The 24,753-nt window shown below is 52.3% G+C and overlaps 9 protein-coding genes across 9 annotated transcripts; 5 read left to right on the top strand and 4 right to left on the bottom strand.

The window, feature by feature from the left end:
• Positions 1-1,074: 1,074 nt before the first annotated feature.
• On the top strand, positions 1,075-3,161 carry INS49_009254 (uncharacterized protein; the record flags this gene model as incomplete). The annotated part of the gene is made up of 3 exons (XM_043169990.1): positions 1,075-1,266; positions 1,334-1,731; positions 1,799-3,161. 3 exons carry the CDS (start codon positions 1,075-1,077, stop codon positions 3,159-3,161), a joined length of 1,953 nt encoding a protein of 650 aa, XP_043024555.1.
• A 626-nt stretch (positions 3,162-3,787) lies between these two features.
• On the top strand, positions 3,788-5,030 carry INS49_009253 (uncharacterized protein; the record flags this gene model as incomplete). Its single annotated transcript, XM_043169989.1, has 3 exons — positions 3,788-3,855; positions 3,962-4,481; positions 4,566-5,030. The coding sequence occupies 3 exons, from the start codon at positions 3,788-3,790 to the stop codon at positions 5,028-5,030; spliced, it is 1,053 nt and encodes a 350-aa protein (XP_043024554.1).
• A 254-nt stretch (positions 5,031-5,284) lies between these two features.
• INS49_009252 (uncharacterized protein) lies at positions 5,285-6,013 on the bottom strand (the record flags this gene model as incomplete). Its single annotated transcript, XM_043169988.1, has 3 exons — positions 5,285-5,655; positions 5,741-5,791; positions 5,875-6,013. 3 exons carry the CDS (start codon positions 6,011-6,013, stop codon positions 5,285-5,287), a joined length of 561 nt encoding a protein of 186 aa, XP_043024553.1.
• Positions 6,014-8,766: 2,753 nt separating this feature from the next.
• On the top strand, positions 8,767-10,599 carry INS49_009251 (uncharacterized protein; the record flags this gene model as incomplete). The annotated part of the gene is made up of 3 exons (XM_043169987.1): positions 8,767-9,056; positions 9,120-10,347; positions 10,420-10,599. The coding sequence occupies 3 exons, from the start codon at positions 8,767-8,769 to the stop codon at positions 10,597-10,599; spliced, it is 1,698 nt and encodes a 565-aa protein (XP_043024552.1).
• Positions 10,600-11,009: 410 nt separating this feature from the next.
• Positions 11,010-13,850, bottom strand: INS49_009250 (uncharacterized protein; the record flags this gene model as incomplete). Its single annotated transcript, XM_043169986.1, has 4 exons — positions 11,010-11,029; positions 11,190-11,212; positions 11,263-11,797; positions 12,248-13,850. 4 exons carry the CDS (start codon positions 13,848-13,850, stop codon positions 11,010-11,012), a joined length of 2,181 nt encoding a protein of 726 aa, XP_043024551.1.
• A 4,598-nt stretch (positions 13,851-18,448) lies between these two features.
• Positions 18,449-18,754, bottom strand: INS49_009249 (uncharacterized protein; the record flags this gene model as incomplete). The annotated part of the gene is made up of 1 exon (XM_043169985.1): positions 18,449-18,754. The coding sequence occupies one exon, from the start codon at positions 18,752-18,754 to the stop codon at positions 18,449-18,451; it is 306 nt and encodes a 101-aa protein (XP_043024550.1).
• Positions 18,755-21,358: 2,604 nt separating this feature from the next.
• On the top strand, positions 21,359-21,916 carry INS49_009248 (uncharacterized protein; the record flags this gene model as incomplete). Its single annotated transcript, XM_043169984.1, has 2 exons — positions 21,359-21,567; positions 21,772-21,916. The coding sequence occupies 2 exons, from the start codon at positions 21,359-21,361 to the stop codon at positions 21,914-21,916; spliced, it is 354 nt and encodes a 117-aa protein (XP_043024549.1).
• A 160-nt stretch (positions 21,917-22,076) lies between these two features.
• INS49_009247 (uncharacterized protein) lies at positions 22,077-23,405 on the bottom strand (the record flags this gene model as incomplete). Its single annotated transcript, XM_043169983.1, has 1 exon — positions 22,077-23,405. The coding sequence occupies one exon, from the start codon at positions 23,403-23,405 to the stop codon at positions 22,077-22,079; it is 1,329 nt and encodes a 442-aa protein (XP_043024548.1).
• A 375-nt stretch (positions 23,406-23,780) lies between these two features.
• Positions 23,781-24,654, top strand: INS49_009246 (uncharacterized protein; the record flags this gene model as incomplete). Its single annotated transcript, XM_043169982.1, has 3 exons — positions 23,781-23,810; positions 23,869-24,319; positions 24,374-24,654. 3 exons carry the CDS (start codon positions 23,781-23,783, stop codon positions 24,652-24,654), a joined length of 762 nt encoding a protein of 253 aa, XP_043024547.1.
• Positions 24,655-24,753: the final 99 nt, after the last annotated feature.

Genomic DNA, 24,753 nt, shown 5'->3' with positions numbered 1-24,753 from the left:
TGACAAGACGCTGATCACTGCCGCGTTGCAATAGGAACCCGTCCAAGACGGGCGTTGACTTCACCTGGCCCCCGCTCCCATTGGACGATTCCCACCAGTCGAAGCAGTGCCGGACAGGAAAGCATGCCACACTAGCTTATAGAGACCCACGGCACTTGGTAACCATGCTGCAAACACACACTGAAAGAAAAAAAGCAACTATGAGACTACCAGACCACACGTGAATGGTGGAAGCCCTCGCGCCTCGGAACTCTCGGCACAAGCTTTGGACAATGCACGCTACGAACACGTTCGCAAGTCATACAATTCATGCTTAAACTCCCACGGGCCAGGGACAGCACCTGTTCGTCCCAGTTGCAAGAGTAATGCGGGAATGCGGCACCCAATCACACCGGCAGAAAAGGCCGAGCCGAACGTCGAGCTCCGACCGCTGGGAGGACAAGGTGCTGACGCCAAGGGGATAGGGTGACTTAAGCTCTCGTAGCGGCGAGTCTGTGCGGTGCCAAACGTCTCGCCAGCAGTTCCACGCACGGGTCACACTGTCACCCTGTCAAGGGGGTCGCAGTGTGTGTGAATCAGTGCGGGTGTCTGCAAGCGACGACCAACAAGAGGGGAGCTGCCGCGCCCGCAGAATAATAAAGTTTTGTTTTCCAAATGGGACGATTTGCGAACTCACCGGTCGGGCGCGATTGGTCGTCAGGAAAGGTTTGCCTTTCGGCGTGATGTCCACGAACAGAAGATCCCACCTGAAACTCGTTTGCGATAAGCTTTTGCAGAACCCTTGCCCGGGCGACTGGTTGACACGTGCAAGGCCTGCATGTATAGTGATTGTTGGTTCTCATGCAGGTACAATTTCTGGGTGATACGCTTCATCTATACATATGCCGTCTTGGTTCGGATCCGAGGCTGTCTCCAGTCCCATGTTCCCAAGTCTCCACCACGTGGCTCCCGAGGTCCTTTACGCTCATTCCTTTCTTATTGCAAAACACTCCTTCCGCCTATTTTTATGTTGTGTTTAGAACCAACTCGCTGGCCGATTGATCTGGCACTATTGCCGTCTATTAGGACCCGAATATGAAGCAGCATGAGGCTGGAGCGGTGGGAGGAGGAGGAGGAGGAGGAGGGGACACGAACAAAGACTCCTGGGAGAAGTGGACCGAGGAGACGAAGGCGGCCATCGAGTTCGAGGAAGACCCTCACAGGGCGGCGCTGTTCGACAATCCGAAACTTGTGTATGTTGGGAAGAAAACATGGGCAGCGCTGATTGTGCGTTTGGGAACCACCTCACTCAATCCATGAGCACGGCTGCTGACCTGAGGGCCTTTCTCTCTAGGCACTCGGAATCTCTCTCGGGGCGCCCATCGGGCTGACCTTTGTCACATTGAACTCCATACTGGTCGTGGTTACGGAGGAAGTTGGCGGCCAAAACTTGATACCTTGGGTGGTTGGCGCGTGGTCAATCGCCAGTGCGTCGACAGCGGGAGTAGGAGGCTACCTGAGCGACATATTCGGCAGGCGTAACATCATTCTCGTCGGTAACCTTCTCGTTTTTATTGGATGCATATTAGGAGCTACTGCTCGCAGTATCGGGGTCATCATCACTGCTCAAACGCTCGTCGGGATGGGCGCCGGGTTTCTGTTTGACGCCTATGCTGCAGCCACCGAGATGCTCCCTAACAAATGGCGGGCACTCGCAGCCGGTATGGTGGAGGCAGGAATCAATGTCCCCTGGTGAGTCACTCCCAATGGGTCTGCAGAGACGAGACAATGAAGCTAACGTGAACCTCTCGGTTTGAAGGGCAACAATCTCGGGGGTGCTCGCCAATGCAGTCGCCCGCTATGCCAGCTGGAGATGGATATACTACATTGCGATTCTTTGGAGCTTTCTGGCGTTCAAAGCCACGGCACTCCTCTACTGGCCTGTCTCAAGACCACGGGGCGACTTCCACAAGTCTCGTGGACAGCAGTTCAAAGAGCTGGACTACATAGGCCTGTTCTCTATCACTGCTGGCCTAATCATTTTGGTCAGCGGCCTCACACTGGGCGGCGAGACCTATCCATGGGACCATCCCTTCACCGTTGCTCCACTCGCTGTCGGCCCTGCGATCTTGCTGTTAGGATGCATATACGACTGGACGGTGGCGGCCAACCCGATGATTCCGCTCAAGCTTTTCAAGCCCAAGATGTTCCGCCGATACGTGGCCGTACTCATCGTCCTCTTCATGAGCGGGATGAATTTCCACGCCCTGAGCACGCTGCTTCCTCAAGGGGCTCTCCTGATGTTCACCACGGACGGGATGAAGATAGGAGTCATGTCACTACCAAACACCATGGTCCAGCTCGTCGTGGGCGTCATAGTCCCGCTATTCTCCCACAGGATCCCAGAGTACATACCACACTGCACGATCAAGTGGCAGATGGTGGCCGCGATGGTGATGCAGGTCGTCTTTCTCGCCCTGTCGGCGGCGTCTGTTGACCCGAACAATTACTACGCCTACATACTCCTCACGGGCCTCGGGGTGTCAATGTTCACGGGCGTCACGGTCCTTTCGTACGCAATTGCCGGAATGCACGTTCCTCACTCGCAACTCGGCACAGCACTCGGATTCCTGGGGACATTTCGATCGACCGGCGGAGCGGTTGGGAACGCTCTCTTCCGTTACATCTTCCAGACCACATCGGAACGCATGACCGCCAAGAGGCTTCGACCAGTATGTGAGAGGCTTGGTGCGTGCCCGACCGAGGCTGCGTTCAACACGCTCCTCGTCGATGCTGTGGCCTACAACCAAGGAGTCCCAGGGAAGCTCTCAGACCTGACCCCACAGGTACGGCTGGCCATACGAGAGGCACTCCGTGGGGCCTACGGCTACAGCTTCAGGGTCGTCTTCTGCGCCACCATCCCGCTTGGTGTTATCGCTCTTCTCTGTGCGCTCTGCATCGACGACCCCCATGCTTTCATGAACAATCACGTTCAATTCAGAATGTACGAGCGCGGGGGCCTCGGCTTCCGCAAGTCAGACAGCCCGGCGCCCACCGGGGCCACGGTCCTGTTTCCGGGGAAGAAGAAGCACTTCGATGCGAAGGATGGCGAGCTGGAACTGCAGAGGGGGCCGTCCCAGAGCTCACATGCACAACTCAATCCTGAGACCAAGTCCATCTGAGCCGGAAGTCCCGGCTTCTCCTTCCATGCGAGGTCATCGGGGGAGAAGCTGAATCAAGGACGGGAAAGGAGGAGTGACGCAAGCGTCCGACTGTACCGAGATAATTGTAATTCTATGCTGCATGATCCTTCGTGGGAAGTGCTCCTTATCTTTGGTTCTGTGACTAAACATTGAACACGCGTAAGCTCGGAGATCGCAGGATTCAACACTCAAAGTTGACAGGTCTTCTCGGCCGACGATAGTGGGTGGATGCAAGTCGTGCCCCATGAACGTGGTCTACAATTTTAGACTATCTCGGTAACTAACCGTGGTCGAAGCCATAGCCTTGTCTAGTGAGGTCGACACGGTTGCGTAAAAGATATGCCCGCCAGTTCAGTGCACGCTGGCGCCAAGCCAAGAATGGGACGGTATTAGGACGATCTATCAGGGGTAGCGCTGTCGCACGCGACGTGTTTCAAGACGGCATCTCAACGTCAAGGCGCTACCGACATCCAGAGAAGCCATGACTGCCGACACGTTCGCTCTCGAATTCGCAACCATCGACTGCACCCTTCACTCACCGCTGTTCAATAGTCTAGTTTTCTCAGCCGGGACGGCAGCCAACCAAACCAAACCAAGCAGCCAAGATGGCAGACCCGTCGCCGCCCACACGGCATGCCCTGTCGTGGCTGACAGATGCGAACTACTTCAGCATGTAAGATCCACACATCCCGGCCCAGCCACGCGAGTCGCGCGCTTCAAATCTTAGCCTGTGGAGGGGGGAGGTGGAGGGAGGGGTTGAACTGACCGGGCATATTCAGACCTGCATGGTACCCCATCTACTTCCTCACGAGCCAACTGCGCTCGCTGCCCTACCCGGAGACCGAGTATCGTGGGAAGACGGTAGTCGTGACCGGCGCCAATGTGGGTCTCGGCCGGGAAGCCGCGCGTCACTTCTGCCGCCTCGGGGCGGCCAAGGTCGTCCTGGCCTGTCGCGACCTCGACAAGGGCCGGGCGGCAGGGGCCGACATCGAGAAATCCACGTCGAGGGCGGGGGTCGTGGACGCGTGGCAGCTCGACCTCGGCAGCTTCGAGAGCGTGAGGGCCTTCTGCCGGCGCGCGGACGCCGAGCTGGACCGCCTGGACGTCGTCGTCGAGAACGCTGGCGTCGCCATCGGGACCTACGTCGAGTGTGACGGCGGGTTCGAGAGCACCGTCGCCGTCAACGTCGTGTCGACCTTCCTCATGGCCCTGCTCCTGCTGCCGACGCTGAGGCGGACCGCGGCGAGGTTCAATGTCGAGCCGAGACTGGTGGTGGTGTCCTCGGACGCACACCTTTTTGTAGGCGCCATCCATCCTTGATCCTTTCCATCGATGACCTGCATAGGCAGTATCCGACCGCGTGGCTGACATCGACCAAAATAGGCAAAGTTCGCTGAGCGGCAGCAGCCGAACATCTTTGAGGCCTTCAAGGGCAAGGAGAACATGAACGAGGACCGGTACAACCTGTCAAAGCTGTTGGAGGTCTTCGTCGTCAGGCAGCTCGCTTCCGAGATGGCGCCCAACGACCCTGTCATCATCAACGCCCTCAGCCCTGGCTTCTGCCAATCAACCCTCTTCCGCCATGCTCCTGGCTTTCTGCGGGCTATCCTCGAGATAGGCGTCCGCATCATTGGGAGAACCTCCGAGGTGGGCTCGCGCGCTCTGATGTCTGCGGCTGCCGCCGGTAGAGAGACACACGGCGGGTACATGGACAACTGCAAGCCCCGAGACCCGGGCCCGTTTGTGCTGAGCGAGGAGGGCGCGCAACTTCAGCAGCGGGTGTATAAGGAGCTGATGGAGGTGCTGGAAGATATTGAGCCGGGTATCACCAAGAATATCCGCGCATGATGGCGCTTGGAGTTTTTCACGTTTCCTATGTAGTCGCACAAAATAGTTGTTGGAATTGTTTCGCTCTCTGAAAATAATCATAGCATCGCACGCTCAGTCAACCAACAGGGCAGAGAAAACACGAAGTGAAGTTCCATTAATATTACAAGAATCAAACTCTCAACTACTGTCCCTTCTCCTTGTTTCATCACCAATGTACCGAAGTCCCTGATGCGCTCTCGTTTCCCCGTGAGACTATCCCCATGGACCACTTTTTAATGGCGGTGTTTGCTGCGATCCAGAGTAGCAGGGGCGGTGGTCTTCAGAGTGACTGGGACGCTGCCCGTCTGCTCGATCCCAGCCTTGTTCCAGTTCAATGTGTAGAGATCGGTCTCGCCAGTAGCCTTGGCCCAGAACTGCGCCTCGTAGCTTGAGCCGTCGCTCCAGAAGGCTTGCTTCCCGAACAGGAAGAAGCCAGTGATGGAGGCGTCAGTAGGCAGGGTCTCGTTTGGTGATTTGAAACCGCATGGCTCATAGACAGTGTCTGAGTTGATGATGTAGAAGACCCGGCCAGTATCAACTGGCAGCTCTGGGTCGGTGCTGTTGGCGGTGACATTCCAGGTTGCATCCATGGATGGGGAGGACCCTGGTGGATCATTAGTATTTCCGAATCAGACAGACACATCGAATGCATCCTAGTGCAGATGCGGGAAGGGGGTGGTTTCTCTTACAGGTCAACTCGGTGAGGTTGGCACTAGGCGAAGCAGCAATGTAGGCCGTACCTGGATGTTGGTTTTCACGGTTAGTCAGATCCCATCATGCACTGAACATCCCAAATCTCAAACAACGACAGATTCAGACTTACCGTTTAGCCCAGCATACACCTCAAAGCCGGATATGCCCTTGCCGTAGGCATACAACTTGGTGCCTTCATCACGCTTGACGAACCGCGGTGTCACGGCAGTCGCAAGTGAGAGCATGAGAGTGAGCGTCTTGAAAAACATATTGCCAACGAAGGGAGCGAATGAAGGGTGTGGAGAGTAATAACGAGTGTAGATGCAAAAGTTTGGGAATAAGGGCCCAGTGGAACGATGGAGAAGCACGCGAGTTACAGTATATAACACGGAAGCAGGAATGGGTATTCAATTCTGAGGCTGCTCAGACCTGATGCGGAGATATACACTTGCCGGCGTTTACCTTACTCGAGCACCGGCCACTCATGTCTTTTGATTCGGACGTTGGTGGCGTTCCTCCGAGCGACCGAGGTGGATGTTGGGACCCCTGGGTGCTGACGCGGCTCAGCCTCGTACCTGAATACCGCCGGGCGTGCACCGAGTGACCAGCCCTCGAGGGTGTGTGCGCCCCCGGAAATGATTGCAGGTATTGAGGTCTGCATGTCTTGGCTGCCTGTGTGTGTGGGGGGAGGTCGCAGTGGAGGCAACCTGGGCCCGGAACGGATCCGGTGGATCGCAAGATTATTCGCGTTCGGATTCTCAGAGCCGCCTCCTGGGACATGGCTTTCCTAGGACTGCCTGCAGTGTCAAAGAGAGTTAAAACAAGACTAAGTAATTCTAAATGAGTGCGGACCGGGTGGGGCGTCCCGCTAATGTTTTCCAAAAACAACCCCGCCACATTACACGCATTGATTCTGGCTTGCGGGCTTTTCTTCGGCAGTTACGGCCTATGTTCGCAAAATTTATGGGGCTATAAGCTTCGAATTAGACTTGAAATTCCCCGATAGCGGATCGACCGTTGTTGATCCAATGACGTCGAAGGGGACTGTAATGTTCTAGTCAAGTGTCTTCCCAGTTGGGCGTCTCTCCTGAGATGGCTGATAGAGTGCTCGCAATATATTGCAACATTTCTGATAGATATCTTCGGGAGCTCACCGTGATACTATTCATGGTCATGTTCGTCCACACCATTCTGCGGAAATGACCATGTCATCCTCAGGACGCCAGGCGCTTCAACACACATGCTGACTTTGCATGTCCTCGTGCAGAAGAGCATTCTGGACCATCGATAGATACGTGGACCTGCGTGGGCGCCAAATCCTCATCCCAGAAAGAAGCATGTCCCGGTCAAGCAGAATCCGTTGGACTATGGTTGCCACACTATATGCACTTGCTGTGCCGTTGATTCAGCTGACATCTGCGCCTCCATGGCGCAGGTGCTCTGGCCACTTTGACACCTGATACCGCACCAGCGAAAGCGAAGTGGGCGAAACATGGGATTCGTGGTCCTCATGTGCCACTGCAGGTCCACGAAGTCCAGCGGGAGGATCTGTAGATCTACCCTACGCAAGTCCTCCGAAGCAGAACAGACGAACATGTTTCGAGTCTATGCGACCCTCTTGCCAAAACACGAAACATCTCCGCGTACAAAGCGACGTACAACCTGAGGGCCCGTTCTCGTGACAACAAATCGCCAAAGGAGCGGTGGTGCACATCTGCCGGGACAAGGCCGGGTCCTGTTCCTCGTTTACGGAGAATATATCCACTATTTGTGACAAGCGTACCCTTGGTAGCTCCCACGCATGCACGCGGGTAACCCCAGCCAATATGACGGGGCGGACGCTTTACCGAGCGGCTATATCTGCCAGATTCGTGAATTCTCCTATCGTTCTTGGATTTCGGGATGGCCCGTTCAGTAATGTTTGGGCGTTTTGTTATGTGGGTTTTTGTCTGACGCGTAAGCCATGTTGTCTGAGCGACAACGGTTATCCACCCGATGCTGCGCTATAGTAGCATCACCAAAACCTTTGTCGCTTTCTGGAGACGGCACATGACCAAGGTTGATTTTACGATCATTTTCAACTCTAGTATTCAGTGCATCATGCCAGCACGATTCAATGGTTAGAAGTAAGCAGTCGTGCCTCACGCATAACACGATGGCGAAGCCTCCGGTCTCTCCAGAATTTGTTGTGGGGGGTTGTCAAGTGTTCCTTGGTTTTGACGGCCAGAAATAGTGGAGGAGGCTCGTGCATACTGACTGCAGGCATATCCCAGATGCTGCATTGTGCCATTTTGAGCCGCATAGATACCGCGTGGGGAATTGCACATCCCAAAAGGGACATGGCAATTACGAACACAGGTATCCGACCCCCCTGCCGGGCATACGTGGACGGGGGGACCGTCGGGCTCGGAAAAGTTTTAATAGATCCGAATATTGAAGTATTATGGCCGTGCCTGCAGATGTCGTGCCGTGGGCGACATGGATCTCGTGTCCACCTGACTGGGCAAAGATCCATCATGCAGTATCGTCACACCCTCACCCAAGCACGCTTACGAGAATACGAGCGAGCCCTGCAGTAGGACTGTTCCTCTCGGAATCTCGACGGGCAGTGGCCGCGGAGTCCAGCTCCACCCGGTACACGCCACCAGCGACTATCTGTGACAAGTCCTGAGATCCACTTCAACTCGGCCGAGGCCAAGCGGCAGGAGGCTTGAGTGTGCAGATCTGACTCGGCTACCGATGAACTCAGGACTTGGTGCTCACCTTTGCAAGGCAATGTGGGCCGATGTATAGGCTCGTGGTGTTGACCATGCTGGCCGCGGGAGTTTTCATAAAGCCTCGACGAAGTCGTCGTTGGAAATCTCGACTCATCCCCATCATCAATGCACACCTCTCTTCTGTCCTCGACTAAATAGTCGTTTCATTACACACAGCTTTGTCCTAGCTGGCCTGTCGTTTTATCAAGTCCCACCACTTTCGTTTTCCGCTTGAGCCGGACCAGCACCTCGTTCTTTCAGACATCATGGGACTCAAATCTGCCTTCCTCTCACTCCTCACATTCGTGCCACTCATTGCGGCAGCTCCCAGCCTGTCGTCGTCGCCATCATTGTCCAAGCGATGTGTGAACTCTCCTGATGCGCGTAACTGCTGGGGAGATTTTGACATCTCCACCAACTACTACGACGAGGTCCCTGACACCGGAGTTACCCGTGAATACTGGTTCAACATTGTCAATACTACCGCTGCTCCTGACGGGGTGGAGAGAATAGTCTTGGCGGTCAATGGAACAATTCCGGGGCCAACCATCATCGCGTAAGCAATCACTCCCACCTCCCCGTCCCTGCACGCAGTTGCTGACTTGCTTTTCTCTCTCAGTGATTGGGGTGACACGGTCGTTGTGCATGTGACCAACTCTATGCAAGACAATGGCACCTCCATCCACTTTCACGGAATCCGCCAGAATCACACAAACCAGAATGACGGCGTTGCTGCCATCACCCAGTGCCCTACTGCCCCTGGACAGACAACCACGTACAGGTGGAGAGCTACCCAGTACGGCTCCTCATGGTGGCACTCGCACTTCTACGTCCAGGCTTGGGACGGTGTCTTTGGAGGCATCATCATCAACGGCCCTGCTTCTGCCAACTATGATGTCGATCTTGGATCCATGATCTTGGCTGACTGGTCTCACGACACTGCGGATAACCTGGCTCTCGTGTCTCGCGTCAGCGGTCCCCCATCCATGGACACCGGACTCATCAATGGCACCAACACCTTCACTCAGGACGACGGCACTGTCGTTGGAAAGCGTCACGAGACAGTCTTTACCGCTGGAACTCGGTACCGCATCCGCCTGGTCAACGTTGCCGCCGACACTCACTTCAAATTCACCATTGACAACCACACCATGGAGGTCATCGCCAGCGACTTCGTTTCAGTCAACCCTTACTCGACTGATGTCGTCAACATCGCCATCGGCCAGCGGTACGACATCATCGTGACTGCCAACGCCACCGCCGACAACTACTGGCTGCGGGCCATCGCCCAGACATCCTGCTCCAACAACGACAACCCGGGAGACATCAAGGGCATCATCCGCTACGACGGCACCTCCACGGCAGACCCGACCTCCCACGCCAACGACAGCGCCGCAGTCGACGAGTGCATCGACGAGACAAGCCTGGTCCCCATCGTCAAGGTCGACGCCTCGGACCTCGCCGACGTCTCGACCGACTTCTCCGTCGCCGTCGCCGCCTCCGCGGGCCGCTTCTACTGGTCCATGGGCAACAGCTCCTTCGTCAACCAGTGGAACTACCCCTCCCTGCTGCAGGTCAACGAGGGCAACAACACGTGGTCCGCAGAGCAGAACATGTACCAGCTGCCAAACGCCAACGAGTGGGTCTACTGGATCGTCCAGACCAGCCTGGGAGCCGCCCACCCGCTGCACCTGCACGGCCACGACTTCTGGGTCCTGGGCCAGGGCGTGGGCAAGTACGACGCCGCCACGGCAGGCCTCCAGACCGTCAACGTGCCGCGCCGCGACGTCGTGCTGCTGCCGGCCAGCGGATGGGTCGCCTTTGCTTTCATCACGGACAACCCTGGTGTAAGTTCACATGTCCCTTCCAGCTCATTACCGTGATAGTGGTTCACATTGCTAATTCTCTCTGGCTATTAGGTCTGGCTCACCCACTGCCACATCGCATGGCACACCTCGGAGGGCCTCGCCGTCCAGATGGTGGAGAGGCAGTCCGAGATCGCGGGCCTCACCGACAGCACCGAGCTGAATGACACGTGCGACGCCTGGAACGCCTACGCCACGACGGCCGGCCTCGTCCAGGACGACTCCGGCTTATAGACAAGCGGGTCGTCAGTGTACTGATATAATGGGGCTGGGACTTTTCATGTGTAGATATTGAAGAGGGATACCCGAGCGCTCTTCTCTCGTAGTAATGTGGTAATTAATTAGCGTAATGTGTGGGCTCTGGCCCAGAATAATACAGCTTTCAAGCAGCACGGCACAGCGCCATTGATTCCAGTTTGTTTGTGTTTTTTGCGTTTCGGCTTGGGGCTTCTTTCTTCCCGTCATTCGTATTCTTGCATAGATCTGCCATTCAGAACTTTAACATAATATATCCTTACTTCCCGAACTTGGCCGAAAAATGCAACAACTGGGAGAATGCAAGTGATGACTAACAGAAAGTCCAGAGTTTCTTCGAAATAATGTAATGTTCTGAATGACTATAAATGGCCGGTAGTTGATCTCATCTAGACCGCCGGGAACATATCTAGCAAACAAAGACCCGGGAGTATTCCGAGGAAGCATGGGGCATAGGTACTCACTCTGCATTTTATTACATGTACGATACGCTTTGTTCAAGAAAAATAACTAATTTCAATTACTTACCATTAACTCCTAACACCTTTCCGTGCCAACATGATACTTACCGTGCATCGTAACCATCTCCGCGCTATTTCGCATTCTGCGCACTCTTTACAATACAACTCCATCACCACTCACCCATCATGAAACTCCTGTCCAGGCTGGCGAGGGGCCTCGCCCCTGTCTCTGACAGCCTGACCCCTCTGGGCCAGCGTCTGAGCATCCTGCTGGCTCTCCTCGAAGCGATCGCCCTCAACAGCTAGGGCGGTCAACCGGGCGGCCCTGCTATCCAGGACGCTGAAGGGCCTGTTCATCAGGCCCCGGTCCGACTCCGGGATGTCGTCGCCGTACTCGCGCGGCCTCTGGCCGGCAATGGGCCCCGGGACGCGCCTGACCGGGCTGGCCAGGAACCCCGGGTTGGAGGAGTCGTCCCCCCCGGCGGAAGCCGAGTGCGGGCGTTCATGCTGGCGACGCCACGTGTCCAACACAGCCGTGATGTTGCCGATGGACGGGGAGAAGTCAGCGGGGAGCCCCAGTGTGAGGGGCTCGAGCGAGTTGTTGGGGCCGGTTTCCGACGAGGAGGATGCGGAGTCGCTGACCCAGATCTCGAAGTTGTCCCGGTTGACGCTGACCTGGTACCGCGAGGCCGGTGGAGTGGTGGACACAGATCGGTCTCGGCGCGAGGTCAAAGCTGGCCCTGCGTCGATCCGAGCGGGGGGCTCCGACGGCAGGGGGGGCTGGAGGGATGGCCACCGGCGCCTAGGGCCAAGAGTCCTGCCCTGCGACTGTTCGTCAGTAGTTGGTATGGCTGGCAAAGGCCGGTGGCCAAGATGCTTGGCTCCAGACATGAGTGGATGTCTTGGCGCAGGCGTGTAGGTCAGGTTCCAGTGAGTACCAAAGGAGCTGCTGCTCCCTTGTACCGTGTGGTCAGGCTCGGAGGTACTGGGTCCCTGGATTGACCTGGGGGACAATGATTTCCCTGGATCGTCTGGGCTGGTCAAGTCATTGAAGAGACTGTACGTTTGCTGGCCATCACTGTCGGTCATTGTTGGCGGAGAGAAAGTCACTGCGTTTTGGAGGAGTAAAAGGTCCTCTGTGTTCATGGTAGATGATTCCGAATGACTCTCTCGTTCGGCTTCCTCGGTTTTTGTTCCATCGTTGACGTTTGATTCCACAGGGAAGCGCAAAGCGTCCTGTAGGAGGAGAGCCTCGTCCACTCCCAAGATGGATGAGTGAGTTGATGATGAGTGATCTTCAACCACACTAGTGGGCTGCACCACATTGCCAAGCGGGATGTTCCCAGCAATTCGAAGTGGTTCATTGATCTGGAAAGGGTCGCTTTCGATATCCAAAGTAGCGTGGGACGCGAGCACAATTCTGTCCACGGGCGAGTCCTCAAGAACGAGGATCTTGTGTGACAGGGGACGGAGACGTTGACCAGACCGGTTTGTCCGTGCGAAGGCTTGCAGTTGGCTTGCCTTGTCCGGGAGCGGAGAGGTCAGAATCTGATAAGAAGCGACCTGGAGGTTCACTCCAGTACCAGCCATAGCGAACGGAGCAATCAGGATTCGACTGTGCTTCACAAGCTTAGCCGCGCTCAGACTCATGAAGTTGTTGACGATCTGCTCCTTCTCTTGGCTTGATACCCAGTTGTGGATCAGAACAACATCCTTGCGATGGCGGATCAGAGCGAGGTAAAGGAACACAGCACTCACAACCGTGGGGGTAATGATAACCATCTTCTTCATCTTCAGGTCCTCGCCGGCACCGAACTTGGCCGAGCTGCGATGTTCGATCCGCTCGCGCTCGCGCTTGTCGAGACCCATGCGGTCCAGCTCCTCGAGAATATAGTCTAGCTTAGGACTATCTTTCACGATGTGATCCGCAAGCCGTCGAAGGGGCTCGGACTCCTCGATGTGCAGTCTGTTCTTGACTTGCCTGACGAAATCGCGGATCGCTGCCACGTCGAACGTGATGGGGTCGGCCAAGATTAACTCTGCAGCTGCTGGGAAAAGGGAAACAAGGTAGAGCAGCCCGCGCTGACCTGGGTCGGTCAGCCGGGGGTCCTTGAGAGCGACTTGGTTCGAAAGCTCTTGGACGGCGGTCTTGTGCTGCATTGGTGTCTCCCTAGAGATTACGCTGGGCACGATGGCTTGGACGTCAGAGATGGACTTTGCAAAGAATGAAGAGGTTCCAAAATGCCTGACAACGAGCCTTTCGTCGAACACAACCTTGAATTGGTCTTGGAGGGTCTGGGCGTCGTCCGCATCACCGGATGATTTAGCAGTGTCCAAAGCCGTAACCAACTCCTGCATCGCCGCTGCTCGGCTAGGGGCAATGAGGTTCATGGGCGCGACCCATTGGGCGAGAGTGCACCCGCTGAATGGAGTAGCCGTGACAAACCACACGTCTGCTCCATTCCCGGAGAATTCCGAAACCATTCGGAACGTCAGCGAATCTTTCCTACGTAGAACCTGGTGAGCCTCATCAACCACTACAAAGCCGGCGTTCAAAGAACCCTCTGAGAAAACGTTCCTAAGCCGTGGAGAATCCAGAGTTGTGATGAAGATGTATGATGCCGGCGAAGGGGTCCTGAGGTCACTGTTGACCCCACGGGAGAGCGTGTCGACCAGGGGTTGCAGCGGGCGCGTGAAACGCTTGGGGGCGTTGGTGTGCACCAAGCATAGCTGGTATATCGAGGGGCTTAGCGCAGCAGCCTGGACCATGTTTAAAATGTCTGGCCATGTCTCGATAGCACAATAGAGCGCGCTCACTCCGCTAGGGGTGTGGTCACAGAGGGTCCTGGTGAATGAGCCAGGGACGCAATAACAGACTATGGCGCCGTTTTTTTGACTAGGGCAACTTCTCCCGTTGGCGCCCTCTGGAAGATGGTGTTCAGCGTGTCTGCCAACTTTCTTTCTGCCCTTTCCGCTCCAGTATAGCCTCACCGTCCTCGCAGACTCAAAGCAAAGAGCTCTTAAAAGACATGCCGTGAAGTAGATAAACGTCTTCCCGGTATAACTTAAATTTTATGAGCTGCAGTGTTCAAATCACATGGAGTTTTCAAACCACATGGAATTTCTTTGTTTATCTGGTTTTGATTTCAAAGATTCACGCTAGCAAACACAAAGGGTGCTTTGATCTTGTTCAAGACACAATCACCGTGAACAAAGATGACTTCAAGCATCTCCTCATTAACAAAGGGTGCTTGGATCTTATTTAAGACATAATCACCGTGAACGAAGATGACTTCAAAAGTCTCCTAGTTGTTTACCTAATGTTGATCACTATCATCTACTAGAATTAATGTACATAGTAGCTAGTACTCAGTGCGAAGCTACGTCGCTAGTGTGAAATAACATAAAGATGATATTGAACTACCAGCTATTGTCCCTTCGTATTCTTCCACTTTTAAGTAACCCAGTCAATTTCTTCCTACTTAGAATGTCCCATTCCTATTTATGAAGCGTGCGGATGTATTGTATGAAATCTGAAATATCATCGTCGTCGTGTGAGATTGTGAGGTAATGACCGCGGCCACGATTCTTCTTGAACCCCGGTATTGCTTTATAAAGTAGGCGGTAGTTCATGCGTTCCACGTGAGGATCTGCTTCCCCTTGACGCTCAATTACCTCGTCAAGGTCCCCGCAGAGTGCTTTTGGTAAGATTTGCCTCTCCTTAGCCACAATATCAATTACAGCCAGAAGTTTCCTCTCTCTGTTGAAGCTCCATTTTGCGCCTGAAAATGTGCCAGGGCGTTCCCAGAGATGGCCATAAAGTCAATCAAGATCAACCAATAGAGGCACCTCATTCCGCCCTTCATACCACTGCTCATAGAGCTCTGTGATTGTCCGAATCGACTCATCAACTCTAAGTTGCGGCCGACCCAGCCTCTTATCTGGCAAACTGCATCTTGACTCAAACCGGTAAAAACAATTTATACAACTCCGGGTCTCAGCCATATCCTATCGATAAGGAAAGCGGATACACTGTACGAAGGGGCCCAGGCTGGCCTGGCACTTGGTGCAGGCTGGTAGTTATTCTTCACCATATAGGTGAAGGAGTGCACTCTGCATTGCTCTAATGGTTGATTTGAGGTCCCCATGTGATACTAGATCGCGGAGTTCCAGATGATGTCTCATGCGTGGAAGTCTAAGGAGACCACATTTCGCTATGAGATGGTTTGAACCTGATGAGAAGAACTCTGAAAGTTCTCTCATGAACTTTGCTTCCAACTGCTCCTCGGGCTCCTCTGTTGGGGCGCTTTAAATCATGGAATGAGCGTGGCTTCCATGTGCCCCTTTTCTTGAGTGATTTCCCTCTTCCGCTGTGGGAAGTGGTGCTGCTGGCCCTTCGCGTCGTTCTAACCTGACTGGATGCGGTTAAGACTAAGATGTAGCCATGCCTTTGGCTTCGGAGTCAGCTTTTCCCGTGCGGTACAGGTTTTCATATGTTTCCTTCCCATGAGTTGAGATCAATCTGAACAGTAACTGGGTTAATAGCCGCGGAAGGTCATCGCATGCCTCCTTAAGGGCGTCCACCGCTGCACGAACATCTTCATATGCAGCCTTGGCCTGCTCATACTCAACCTGCTTAGCTTTGAGGCACTTAATATACACCAACAAAGCGTTTTGTAGATGCTTGAGCTGGGGCCAGGCAACAGGATGCACCTATATTTAAAACCTTTATTAGCCCACTTGAGATCCAATACCAATCACTATGGATAACTCACGGCTATGCATTCACTCCCATTTAAAGCAGCGTTCATCACTCTAGAGTTGACCTTCTTAAGCTGTTTGCAACCTTTGCATTTAGAAAAGTCTGACACAAAATAACATTCGCCAACAATCAAGCTTATAAGACTAAGCCTAAATAGTTTCGTTAGCTGTATATCGAGAACACAAAAACCTAAAAGCTATACCTACTCAAGAATGCAGTTTAGACACTATAAATGGGGAAAACCTTCCTTCTCTTCCTCCAACAGGTCGAAACCAGCTATTTAAGCTACAATCACTACACCTCTCCTAAAACCAGCCGCAAATAATTCATCGTCCTTTAGCGAAACATAGGGTGCTCAGCCAAATGACATCAGGATACCATATCTACTTCTTATGCCCTGAATCGGACGATTGATGAGATATTCCTATTAGGTTAGTATTAATAACTGGCAAGGCTCCACAATACTAAATTATTTTGCCTACATTAGCTACTTGGTCATACAACATGCCATAGTTTCTGTGGAGCTGAATGAGGAGGTTATCTTCTTGACGAGACCACTGGTAGTTCCTTGCGCTTGAGATGTTTCCGGATGATATTGTGTGACATATCTCCCGAAATTGCCTCAGGGTAGACCGTGTGGTTAAAAAGTTAAACCCTATATCATGAGGCTATGTTAGATTCGTTTATTAGGGGGAGTTAACGGGGATGGCCTACAGTCAGGTAGCTGCTTTGCCTCTTGTGCGCATTCATCTATGTTTAGGACCTGGAACCCTCTCGTCTCATTGGCAAAGTCCCCAAAGCTAATAATGCTATCCTCTAAGGTATCTGCGTAGCAGAGTGAATACCCACCCTCTCTACTCCCCTCATCTAAAGTAGATGCAACTCCAGATTGCTCCATCGCATCCTGCTCTAAAGCTGCATCATCTGGGAGCATTGGCTGATCCTGAGATTCCGTCGTTAACTAAAGATCTACTTATCCATCAGGCAACCTTAAGGGACAGAAATACATCAGAACATACCATAGCTAGGCCAGAATCGTCTTCCAAGATCTTGGATAGCTCCGCCGGGGTCCACCTAACTAATTCACCAAGTACCGAGCATCAAACAAGATCGGAAACATAATCCAGTAGCTATCTAATAGTCTCCAGGGCATTTTCCCATGCTAAAGGATAGAGAAAATGGCCCGTTGCTTTGAATTTCACCATAAACTAAGCGAAAGCCATCAACTTATAACGATGCAAGCCACAGACGGCTCTGTTAACGCTTTCGATATAACTTAAGGGCAGTTTCTAAACCCAAGGGTTTGCCTAACTGTCGCTCAGAAACCTGTATAACTAAAGTGCCAGTACCTTAATGTCAAGGTTTAGGCCCAACATCACCCCCCTGCTCAAGTGCTGATCTCAAGCGTGATAGCTAATAAATTAAGGACTAGTATTGCAAAGTATTGTTTACACTCTACGCGGAGACTTGAAAGTTGCCAGTATCTATTAAGCCTAACATAAGTGCCCTGCGGGCATCAATGCTAACTCAAGATCTTCACCCAGCGGCTTAATAATTGCTAGCTCCCCAGCCGCTAATATCAAGTATCTAAGAGCTTTCAGCACCTCTCAGCCCAACGCTACTTTTCACCCAGTCAAACAACACCAGCGTTTCCGGACCCATAAAAATAACCACCTTATAAGTCTAAAGATCATAAAGACTACCCCTGCAGAGAATCTAGAATGCTGGCCAATAATGGTAGAGTAATCCTGTAAATGGTTAAACGGCAACGCATAAGAATTTGCTCATTGATTATTTCTGCTCAATGGGTCCTAGGACCTCTCTGAGAAATGAAAGTGACGCAACTAGCTAAGAAATTACTAAATAAACAATTTAATGTGCTAAACAATAGCAACAGTAGTGCAAAGAAACATAATGAACCAATCCAAATCATGATACTCAAGGCATGCTAAGCAGCTCCCTCACGCCACAATGTAGCAAAGTTTGCATCCTACTCTCATTCAGCGCCTATAAGCGCCTAAAAGTCCAGAATCCCATCCATGCGCCCATCTTTAAAGAAGTCAGCAAGTACATGCAAAACTACATCTAATGAATATTCTGCCTCCCAAAGCGGCCCAAAATAAGAACGCATGTCTGCATACAGGTCGTTAATCTCATCAACTGCCTCCTCTATCAAAATGTGGCGAATGCGCCTGGGGCCACCTGTATTACTAGAGAGTGATATGAAACTCCAAGTGCAAGCCACAATGCGCCGAAATGCACCGCAAAGCCCTAACCAAAGCCGAAAAGAGAAAGCAGTTACAACTCTATCATCCTAAAAAATGCCTGTAGTACCCTAAGCTAGGGGCGTTAATGAATTTTGATATTTATGATTAGCATCATCAGAGACGACATAGGAGGGGCGTGATTAATCCATATAGCCCTGGCACTAAACACGCCAGCCATTAACGCCAAAGTGGCTGGGTTGTCTGTAGGTAAGGGTGTCCTGAGTGGTAGCAGGGTTATCTCCCATGCCAACATGCAAGGGGATGTCCCAACTGTTGACTGGTGCCATTTCACTCCTGGTCCATCTGTCATTGTCTTGCCGTGTCCATTCAGCTGGAATTCAACTAGGAGAGGCCGCAACAGCTCTGTTTCTCTGTCTCTCCAACACCAAGGCAATGGGAACAACATTCTCGAGGACTTGGCTGGCGAACTGGTTGAGAAGCTGATGTGCCTTTCGGGCGATTAAGTGCTGGATGACCGAGACAATGCCGTCAATCCTTTCTTGAAGGCGGTCTTCAACATGGATGGGGCTATGCATGAGGCGGCTTGTCGAGGTTCTCAAATTGTGGTGATGTTGGTCCAGTATTTCCTGAACCATGGTGACCACCTGGATAGGTGCCTCGGCGGTCATAGGATCAACGTTCATGTTGTCTTGGTGGCGAAGCTCATGGTAGTTGATAGATGCATTGGTGTCAACCCGTGATTGACTGCAAAAGGGACACATGACTGAGGCTCAAGGCTGAGGGTGAGGGGGTAACTGGGTAAGTTGTGTGTGCTGAGGGCTGTGTGACCTGGAAATCCGTAATGTCTGGCTTAGTTCATTAACTGGCAAAACTTTATCGCTAAGATAAACTCAATATGAAGCTCCGAGTTCACATTTTCCCGGGCTATATAAAAGCTTAATTTTACTTAGTGCCTACCCAGCCAGCAGCTATTTTCACCAAGCTTACCAAGATCTAGTTGTCTGTCCTATTGGTTTCGTTGCGTATGATGAGGCATGCTATCAAGATTTTCGATATTAATTCCTTTCAGTCTCTGGCGTTGTGCAACTAATGCAGCATACATACCGCCATCCTGTCTTAGAAATCTATTCATTCACAGCACTCTCTTTAAAACAGGCATTGGCATACTTAAAGCTGCCTACTAAGTAGTCTGCATCGTGATTAAGTCCACAGGCATCTTGGCTTACATCTCGTGACTCTGGCGGTATGGCAGCTAACAAAGGCATGAACAAGACATCGTCCATGCGGGCTGGAATGTGGGAATATCTTTCCTAGCTGCATCACATAGTTCTTTATCTCGCCTGGAATTTGCACATCAGTGGACACCATGTCTCTGGCACAGATAAAAATTGATCCACGGTCTCCACCGAGTGGCCACCTTGCCCTTTCAGGATTGAGTGCAAATCAACCAGTCCATCTCATCCAGACCAGTACTAGGGTCAGCCCCAGGCAGCTGTATCGCGTACTTCAAATGCATGCAAGTAAGCTTGTGGCTAGTATGCTTCTTGCTAAGATGTATTAACATGTACCTTAACATGCATCTAAACTGCCTCAAGGCACAAATATGAAGGAGAAGACACAATCTGACATTAACCCATCTATACCTGACGATCTAATCAACTTAAGACAGCTGAACTGCTCCACCAGAGGCCAGCAAAACCAGAGACTAAAGACTGAGAGATTCCAAAAGAAAGAAGAAAAAGAAGGCGGGGCCAAATCCAGCCATTCCCAGCAACATAGTAAACATAAGACACAGTCCAACTCACTTCAAGAAAAGCACCATCCTATTCATCAAGAAATTCAACCCGAGATTAAAACATAAACCAATGAAAAAGCCCCAGCCCCATTAGCCACCCTCAAAACATTCCAAAACCTTATCATAATAACGCCAAGTAGTCTCGTTATGCAGCGTATCTGCAACAAGAGCAACAAGATCGAATTTAGTCAATTCGCCCTTTGCTTCCTGTGGATTTTCTTATTTCCAAATCTTGGCCGACATATCCTCATAGGCTTGCAAGATATCCTCGGGAGTGGCAGTCCTCAGGACGGAAATAAAGTCATAGAAATCAGTTGGTAATTTAGCAAACAAGTCGTTAATTTCGTAATGCACAGCCTCCAAGTAAATCTCTATTATCCTCATTATAAGCTGCACAATTTCAGGCTTTAATTAAGTAGGAAGGAAAGGGCTTACCATATCTTAAGAATCCTATGCCCAAGAAGTCGTAAAAATTCAAATAACCCAAGAAGTCAAAAGCAACCTCTCCTGCAGCAAATTTCACAATCAATTCAACCAGCATATAGCTCCAGGCCTCCCTTGCCATTACAAGCAAAGCCTAATGCAAGAAGTCGGGTTCACGGTTTTCAGCTACACCAACAGCCTCCCGTGCAATGCCAATAACTTCGCCCCCTAGTATTTTAATTGCGGTTAAAGCTGCTCCTCCTGCTAAAAGCAGTTTAACGCCGATCTTTAATAAGGTAAGACCAACATCAATCCACCCCATTGTCATTTAAGTGGGAAGCCTGTTTCAAGATAAGAATAAGAGATTAATCAATCCTCAGCAGTATAATTTGGAAAGGCTGGTTGCAGGTGCTATTAATTATAGTAGGCATACTTAAGATTTATATTGAATTGAACACAACAGGAACCATCAGGCCCCAGGCATTCTTCTATTAGGAAGGTGGCTTGCCACAAAATATGCAACTCATTGGCTATATTGTAGGATCTCTCCCGGCACTGCCGATAAACAACAGTAGTATATGTCTGCCACTATACAACACATTCACAATAAAGTGCCTTTATGGACGTGCCTCATGTTAAATATTGTGTCTTTGATGATATGTCTCATGTTTACCATTGTTTCTTTGATGCCGTGTCTTATGTTCACTATTGGGTCTTTCGTGCTGCTTGTGAGAGATGGCGATGTTTCGGTGAACTTGGCATTGCAATTTATTAGAACGAGAGGAATTGCACACCATGAGGACGGAGGTGGTTGAAAAGCTTTAATTCTACTAAGCAGGAGCTCATTCGTGCCACTTACTTCAGACAGGTGTTCAAGATGTCCAACTCACCATATTTGCATAATTTCACAAACTGGTCTAAGTTTACTTCCGCCAAACTATCGGAAAAGCTTAACAGCCTTGGCATTAAGGCCAAAAAAGGAAAGGCTCGCCGCCAAGCTCAACTAAATGTCTGAGAGCTCGGTATCAACTCAGATGCTGCCGAAGAACGGTTGGAGACTTTGTATGGGATGAGACTTGCCAAAGCCCAGGCGCTTGCCAAGCAGTACCCTATTCCTACTAGGAATGGACGCCTCTTCAACCTCATCAAGCACATATTCCTCTACAAGCATCTAGTCCTGCCCAACAACAAAAGCGCATTTAACACAACCTCAAACAAGAAAACCTACCAAGCTCCAACCCAGGCGTTCACGGGCAGTAGCAATGCCCCGGGCCTCACGTCAGTTTAAGAGGCTAGGGGCTTCCTGCCGCGACGGCAGCAAGGGCGCACAGATCGTCTTCATAACAGCCAGCCTGCCTTCTCACGAATTCAATCAAGGGCGCTAAGTCACGGCAGCACGGGCTCGTCACCACACAATGTGTTGGCAACGCTCCGGCATAGCCACGCCCAGCATCAGGCCGCAATTGCTAACGTGTTACACAGCCTGGAGGCAAATGTCCGGATGATCAAGGAGAACATGGCGTCCGTGAGGAAAATCGGGAAAGACTCAGATAGGGAGTTTGGTGAGCTCATTGCCATGATGGAGGAGAAAATGAGGCTTTGTGACTGTGGGTTGGACTTTGAGTAGAACTCGTGGCACGAGTATAGATCTCATCACTTATCGGACCTCAACGGGCTTGCTTTCTTTTTGGTATCGGGTCTTGTTTCTAGAGAGCTTTTGCGATAGATTCCTTATCATAAACCACAGTGTTGTGTTCTTCCAGCCCGAACTCATATTGCACGCCTAGCTACTGAGTCTGCTTGCTCACTTTCGCCCTGAAAGCGTTGTTGTTGTTTTCAATCTCCTCTAGCTTGAGAGCACGCAGCGTTTGGATGGAATCAATACTATCTTTGAGTGCCTCTTCTCTCCCGGTCTTGGTACAAGGCCATCCTTGAAGCCGGCACACCAATTGCAACCGTTCCAAGGCTAGTATTTGGGTTCTGAGGTCTGCACTTCTGGTGTAGGGAGCAGATATCTCAGGGAGATCCGGTGGGCTCCGTTGCGCCTGTTTAGCCAGATAGGCCTCCCTGGGCACCATTAATTGCAGGAAATCATTGGGAAACCGGCCTGTCCGAGACGACGGCGGTGGGGAGGCAGGCAAGGATGTCGTGGATGAGCGACGTTGCAGGTACCCTGGGATGGCTTCGAGGGGCTGGACGGGACTCGCAGATTCCTCGGACCACTTGTTAGTGGGGCGGCTTGGCGGCTCGGGTTGGAATATCCGGTTGGTTGGCGCAGTTGGTGTCACTGTCGCCGGCTGTTTAACTGGTTGGGAGAGGGGTGTATTGCTGTGGCGTTCAAGCATGAAAGGCGGGTTCTGTGTGAGTGGCAGATGCTGAGGTTGAGCCTGCGGCGAAGAGAAGGTGAATTTGAATGTGGGCATGCGGGCCCAGGTTCTCCCCTGGTTGGATGCCTGCGGTGCTGTGTCTTCTGGGTCGACAGGCTGCGGTGTGAGAGGAACGGCATCGGGGCCGAGGTGGCCCGGGACCGATCTGAGGGGAGGGTCTGTGGCGTGTGGTGGAGGGCCAGCAAAGACTCCCGCGGGCGTGCGACTGACACGCAGTGCGTTCCTGCTTTTCAGGTAGCGACCCTCTGGGTACGACTGGGAAGTCAAAATCTGGGGTTGTGCGTCATGTCTTTCGTTCACCATGGGTGGTTCGAGGCTGCCAGACCAATCTGGGCCTAGCCACTCGTTCGTATACGCTGGCCACGCTGCAGCCCAGCTGCCGTCCGGCTGTTTGAAATTGGTTATGATGGCTTTTCGGGCCAGGAAGATGAGCTGTTCTCTGATCGCCCTTTTGATGCTTGGGGCCAGGCGCTCCGACACAGCCTGGCCGTAGGCGTTGATGCCCAGGGCATCGTGAAGCTCCTTGATACCCGTGGTCTGATAATTGTCGAGATTAAGGCGATGCCGAGCGCAATGAGCCCGGATCTCTTTGGTATGACGGAACCAATCGATCTGGACGGTAGGATCCCTCATGATGTGCCACACGTGCACCCCCTCAATCAGCATGTCCGGGTATCCTGGATAGACAAAACGTTCGGGCGAGCACCCGGAGTGGGTGGTGGGAGCCATTGCAAAAGACAGGTGGGAAGGAACGGCCTGTGTTCAGGCAGCAGTGGTGGCGGCTGGACTTCAGGAATCCCAGGTGGTTGGCAGAGGCTGACATGAAAACAACGACCCCCGAATAAGACGGGTGCCAGGCTCTTCAGGCGCAGGCTGTCTACCTAGGTAGGTCCCTGGCAGCCCCAAACCCCGGCTCTATCCCCCGTTGGCTGCGGCGGAACAAAGACGACGTAGGTATTTGACACCGAACTCCCAATCCAAGTCTGAACGGAAGCGCCCCGACGGAGCTTTTTGAGCCTGGTCGTTTTGCTGCTGGACCGTCCTGCCCATCGGGTGCAGTCCCTTTCGCTGATCGCAACCTCAAGCTGTTCCCCTTCTCCAAGTATGCCGCCGCCCCGGGCACAAGAGCCTCATGTAAGTGCCCCTGATGCGCATGACGCCAAGAGAGTGCTAACAAGACGCTCTTCAACAGCCCCTCGGCTTGGCTGTAGCAATCGCTCAGTCGACATTCGAAGCCCGATATCAAGTCGAGATGTCACGACTCTCGTTCACTGGATTATGCACGCACCTGGCTGTCCTGATTGACTGGGATTACGTGATCGAAGACAAGGCACTGGATCAGTTTCTACTCCAGCATGGCAGGTTCACGCAGATGAGTGCATTTGGCAACATGTCCTACCACGAATGGTTCCTCATGATGGTAGATGGCCTTCCCGTTGACGATCGCGCCCCCATCATGACTCGGCGGGTGCTCAAGCAGATCTGTGATGAAAACCCATACTCTTATCGGCTTACTCTTGAGCAAATGGGAGCCCTTGTCGGCGCCATCCATATCAACGAGTCGAACGGTCAACGAATGGTGCCTCATCAGTTCCAGGAGATCAATTTGGGTGAATGGATGAGGGTTGAGATCCCGTTTGTCTGTAGGTTCTCGCCGGATTCTCGTGTCAAATTTTACATTCTCACTCTTTGAACAGATAAGACCTCTGACGACAGATATCCTCCGAGGATAGGAGAGCAGGTCAATCTCGAGCTCGCAGGTTTCCAGGGACGGGACGCCATCCGTCTTGTACAAGGCACAAGGCTCATGGGGTATGTTCGCGAGTTTGCGATCGAGCAGGCACGCAGGTTTGTCAACTGGCAGGCTCTGGTGTATCGCTGGGATCACTCGCAACAGTCTTCAAACGACACAATGTACGGCAGAATACTTCTCTGGTATCTCCAGGACCATTCTAGTCATCCTGGGACGCAGGCTTGATATTATGGGGGGTTTTCCTCATTCAAAACATGGTCAACTTTGATTCCATCACCAGTTCGTGTGTGAGATAGACCGCCAGCTACCTGCGACGGGCCCGTC

Source organism: Diaporthe citri, assembly GCF_014595645.1.
Source record: "Diaporthe citri strain NFHF-8-4 chromosome Unknown scaffold_4, whole genome shotgun sequence".
Taxonomy (NCBI): Eukaryota; Fungi; Ascomycota; class Sordariomycetes; order Diaporthales; family Diaporthaceae; genus Diaporthe; species Diaporthe citri.
The sequence above is the reverse complement of the archived record's forward strand: the minus strand, read 5'-3'. Positions and strand labels throughout refer to the sequence as shown.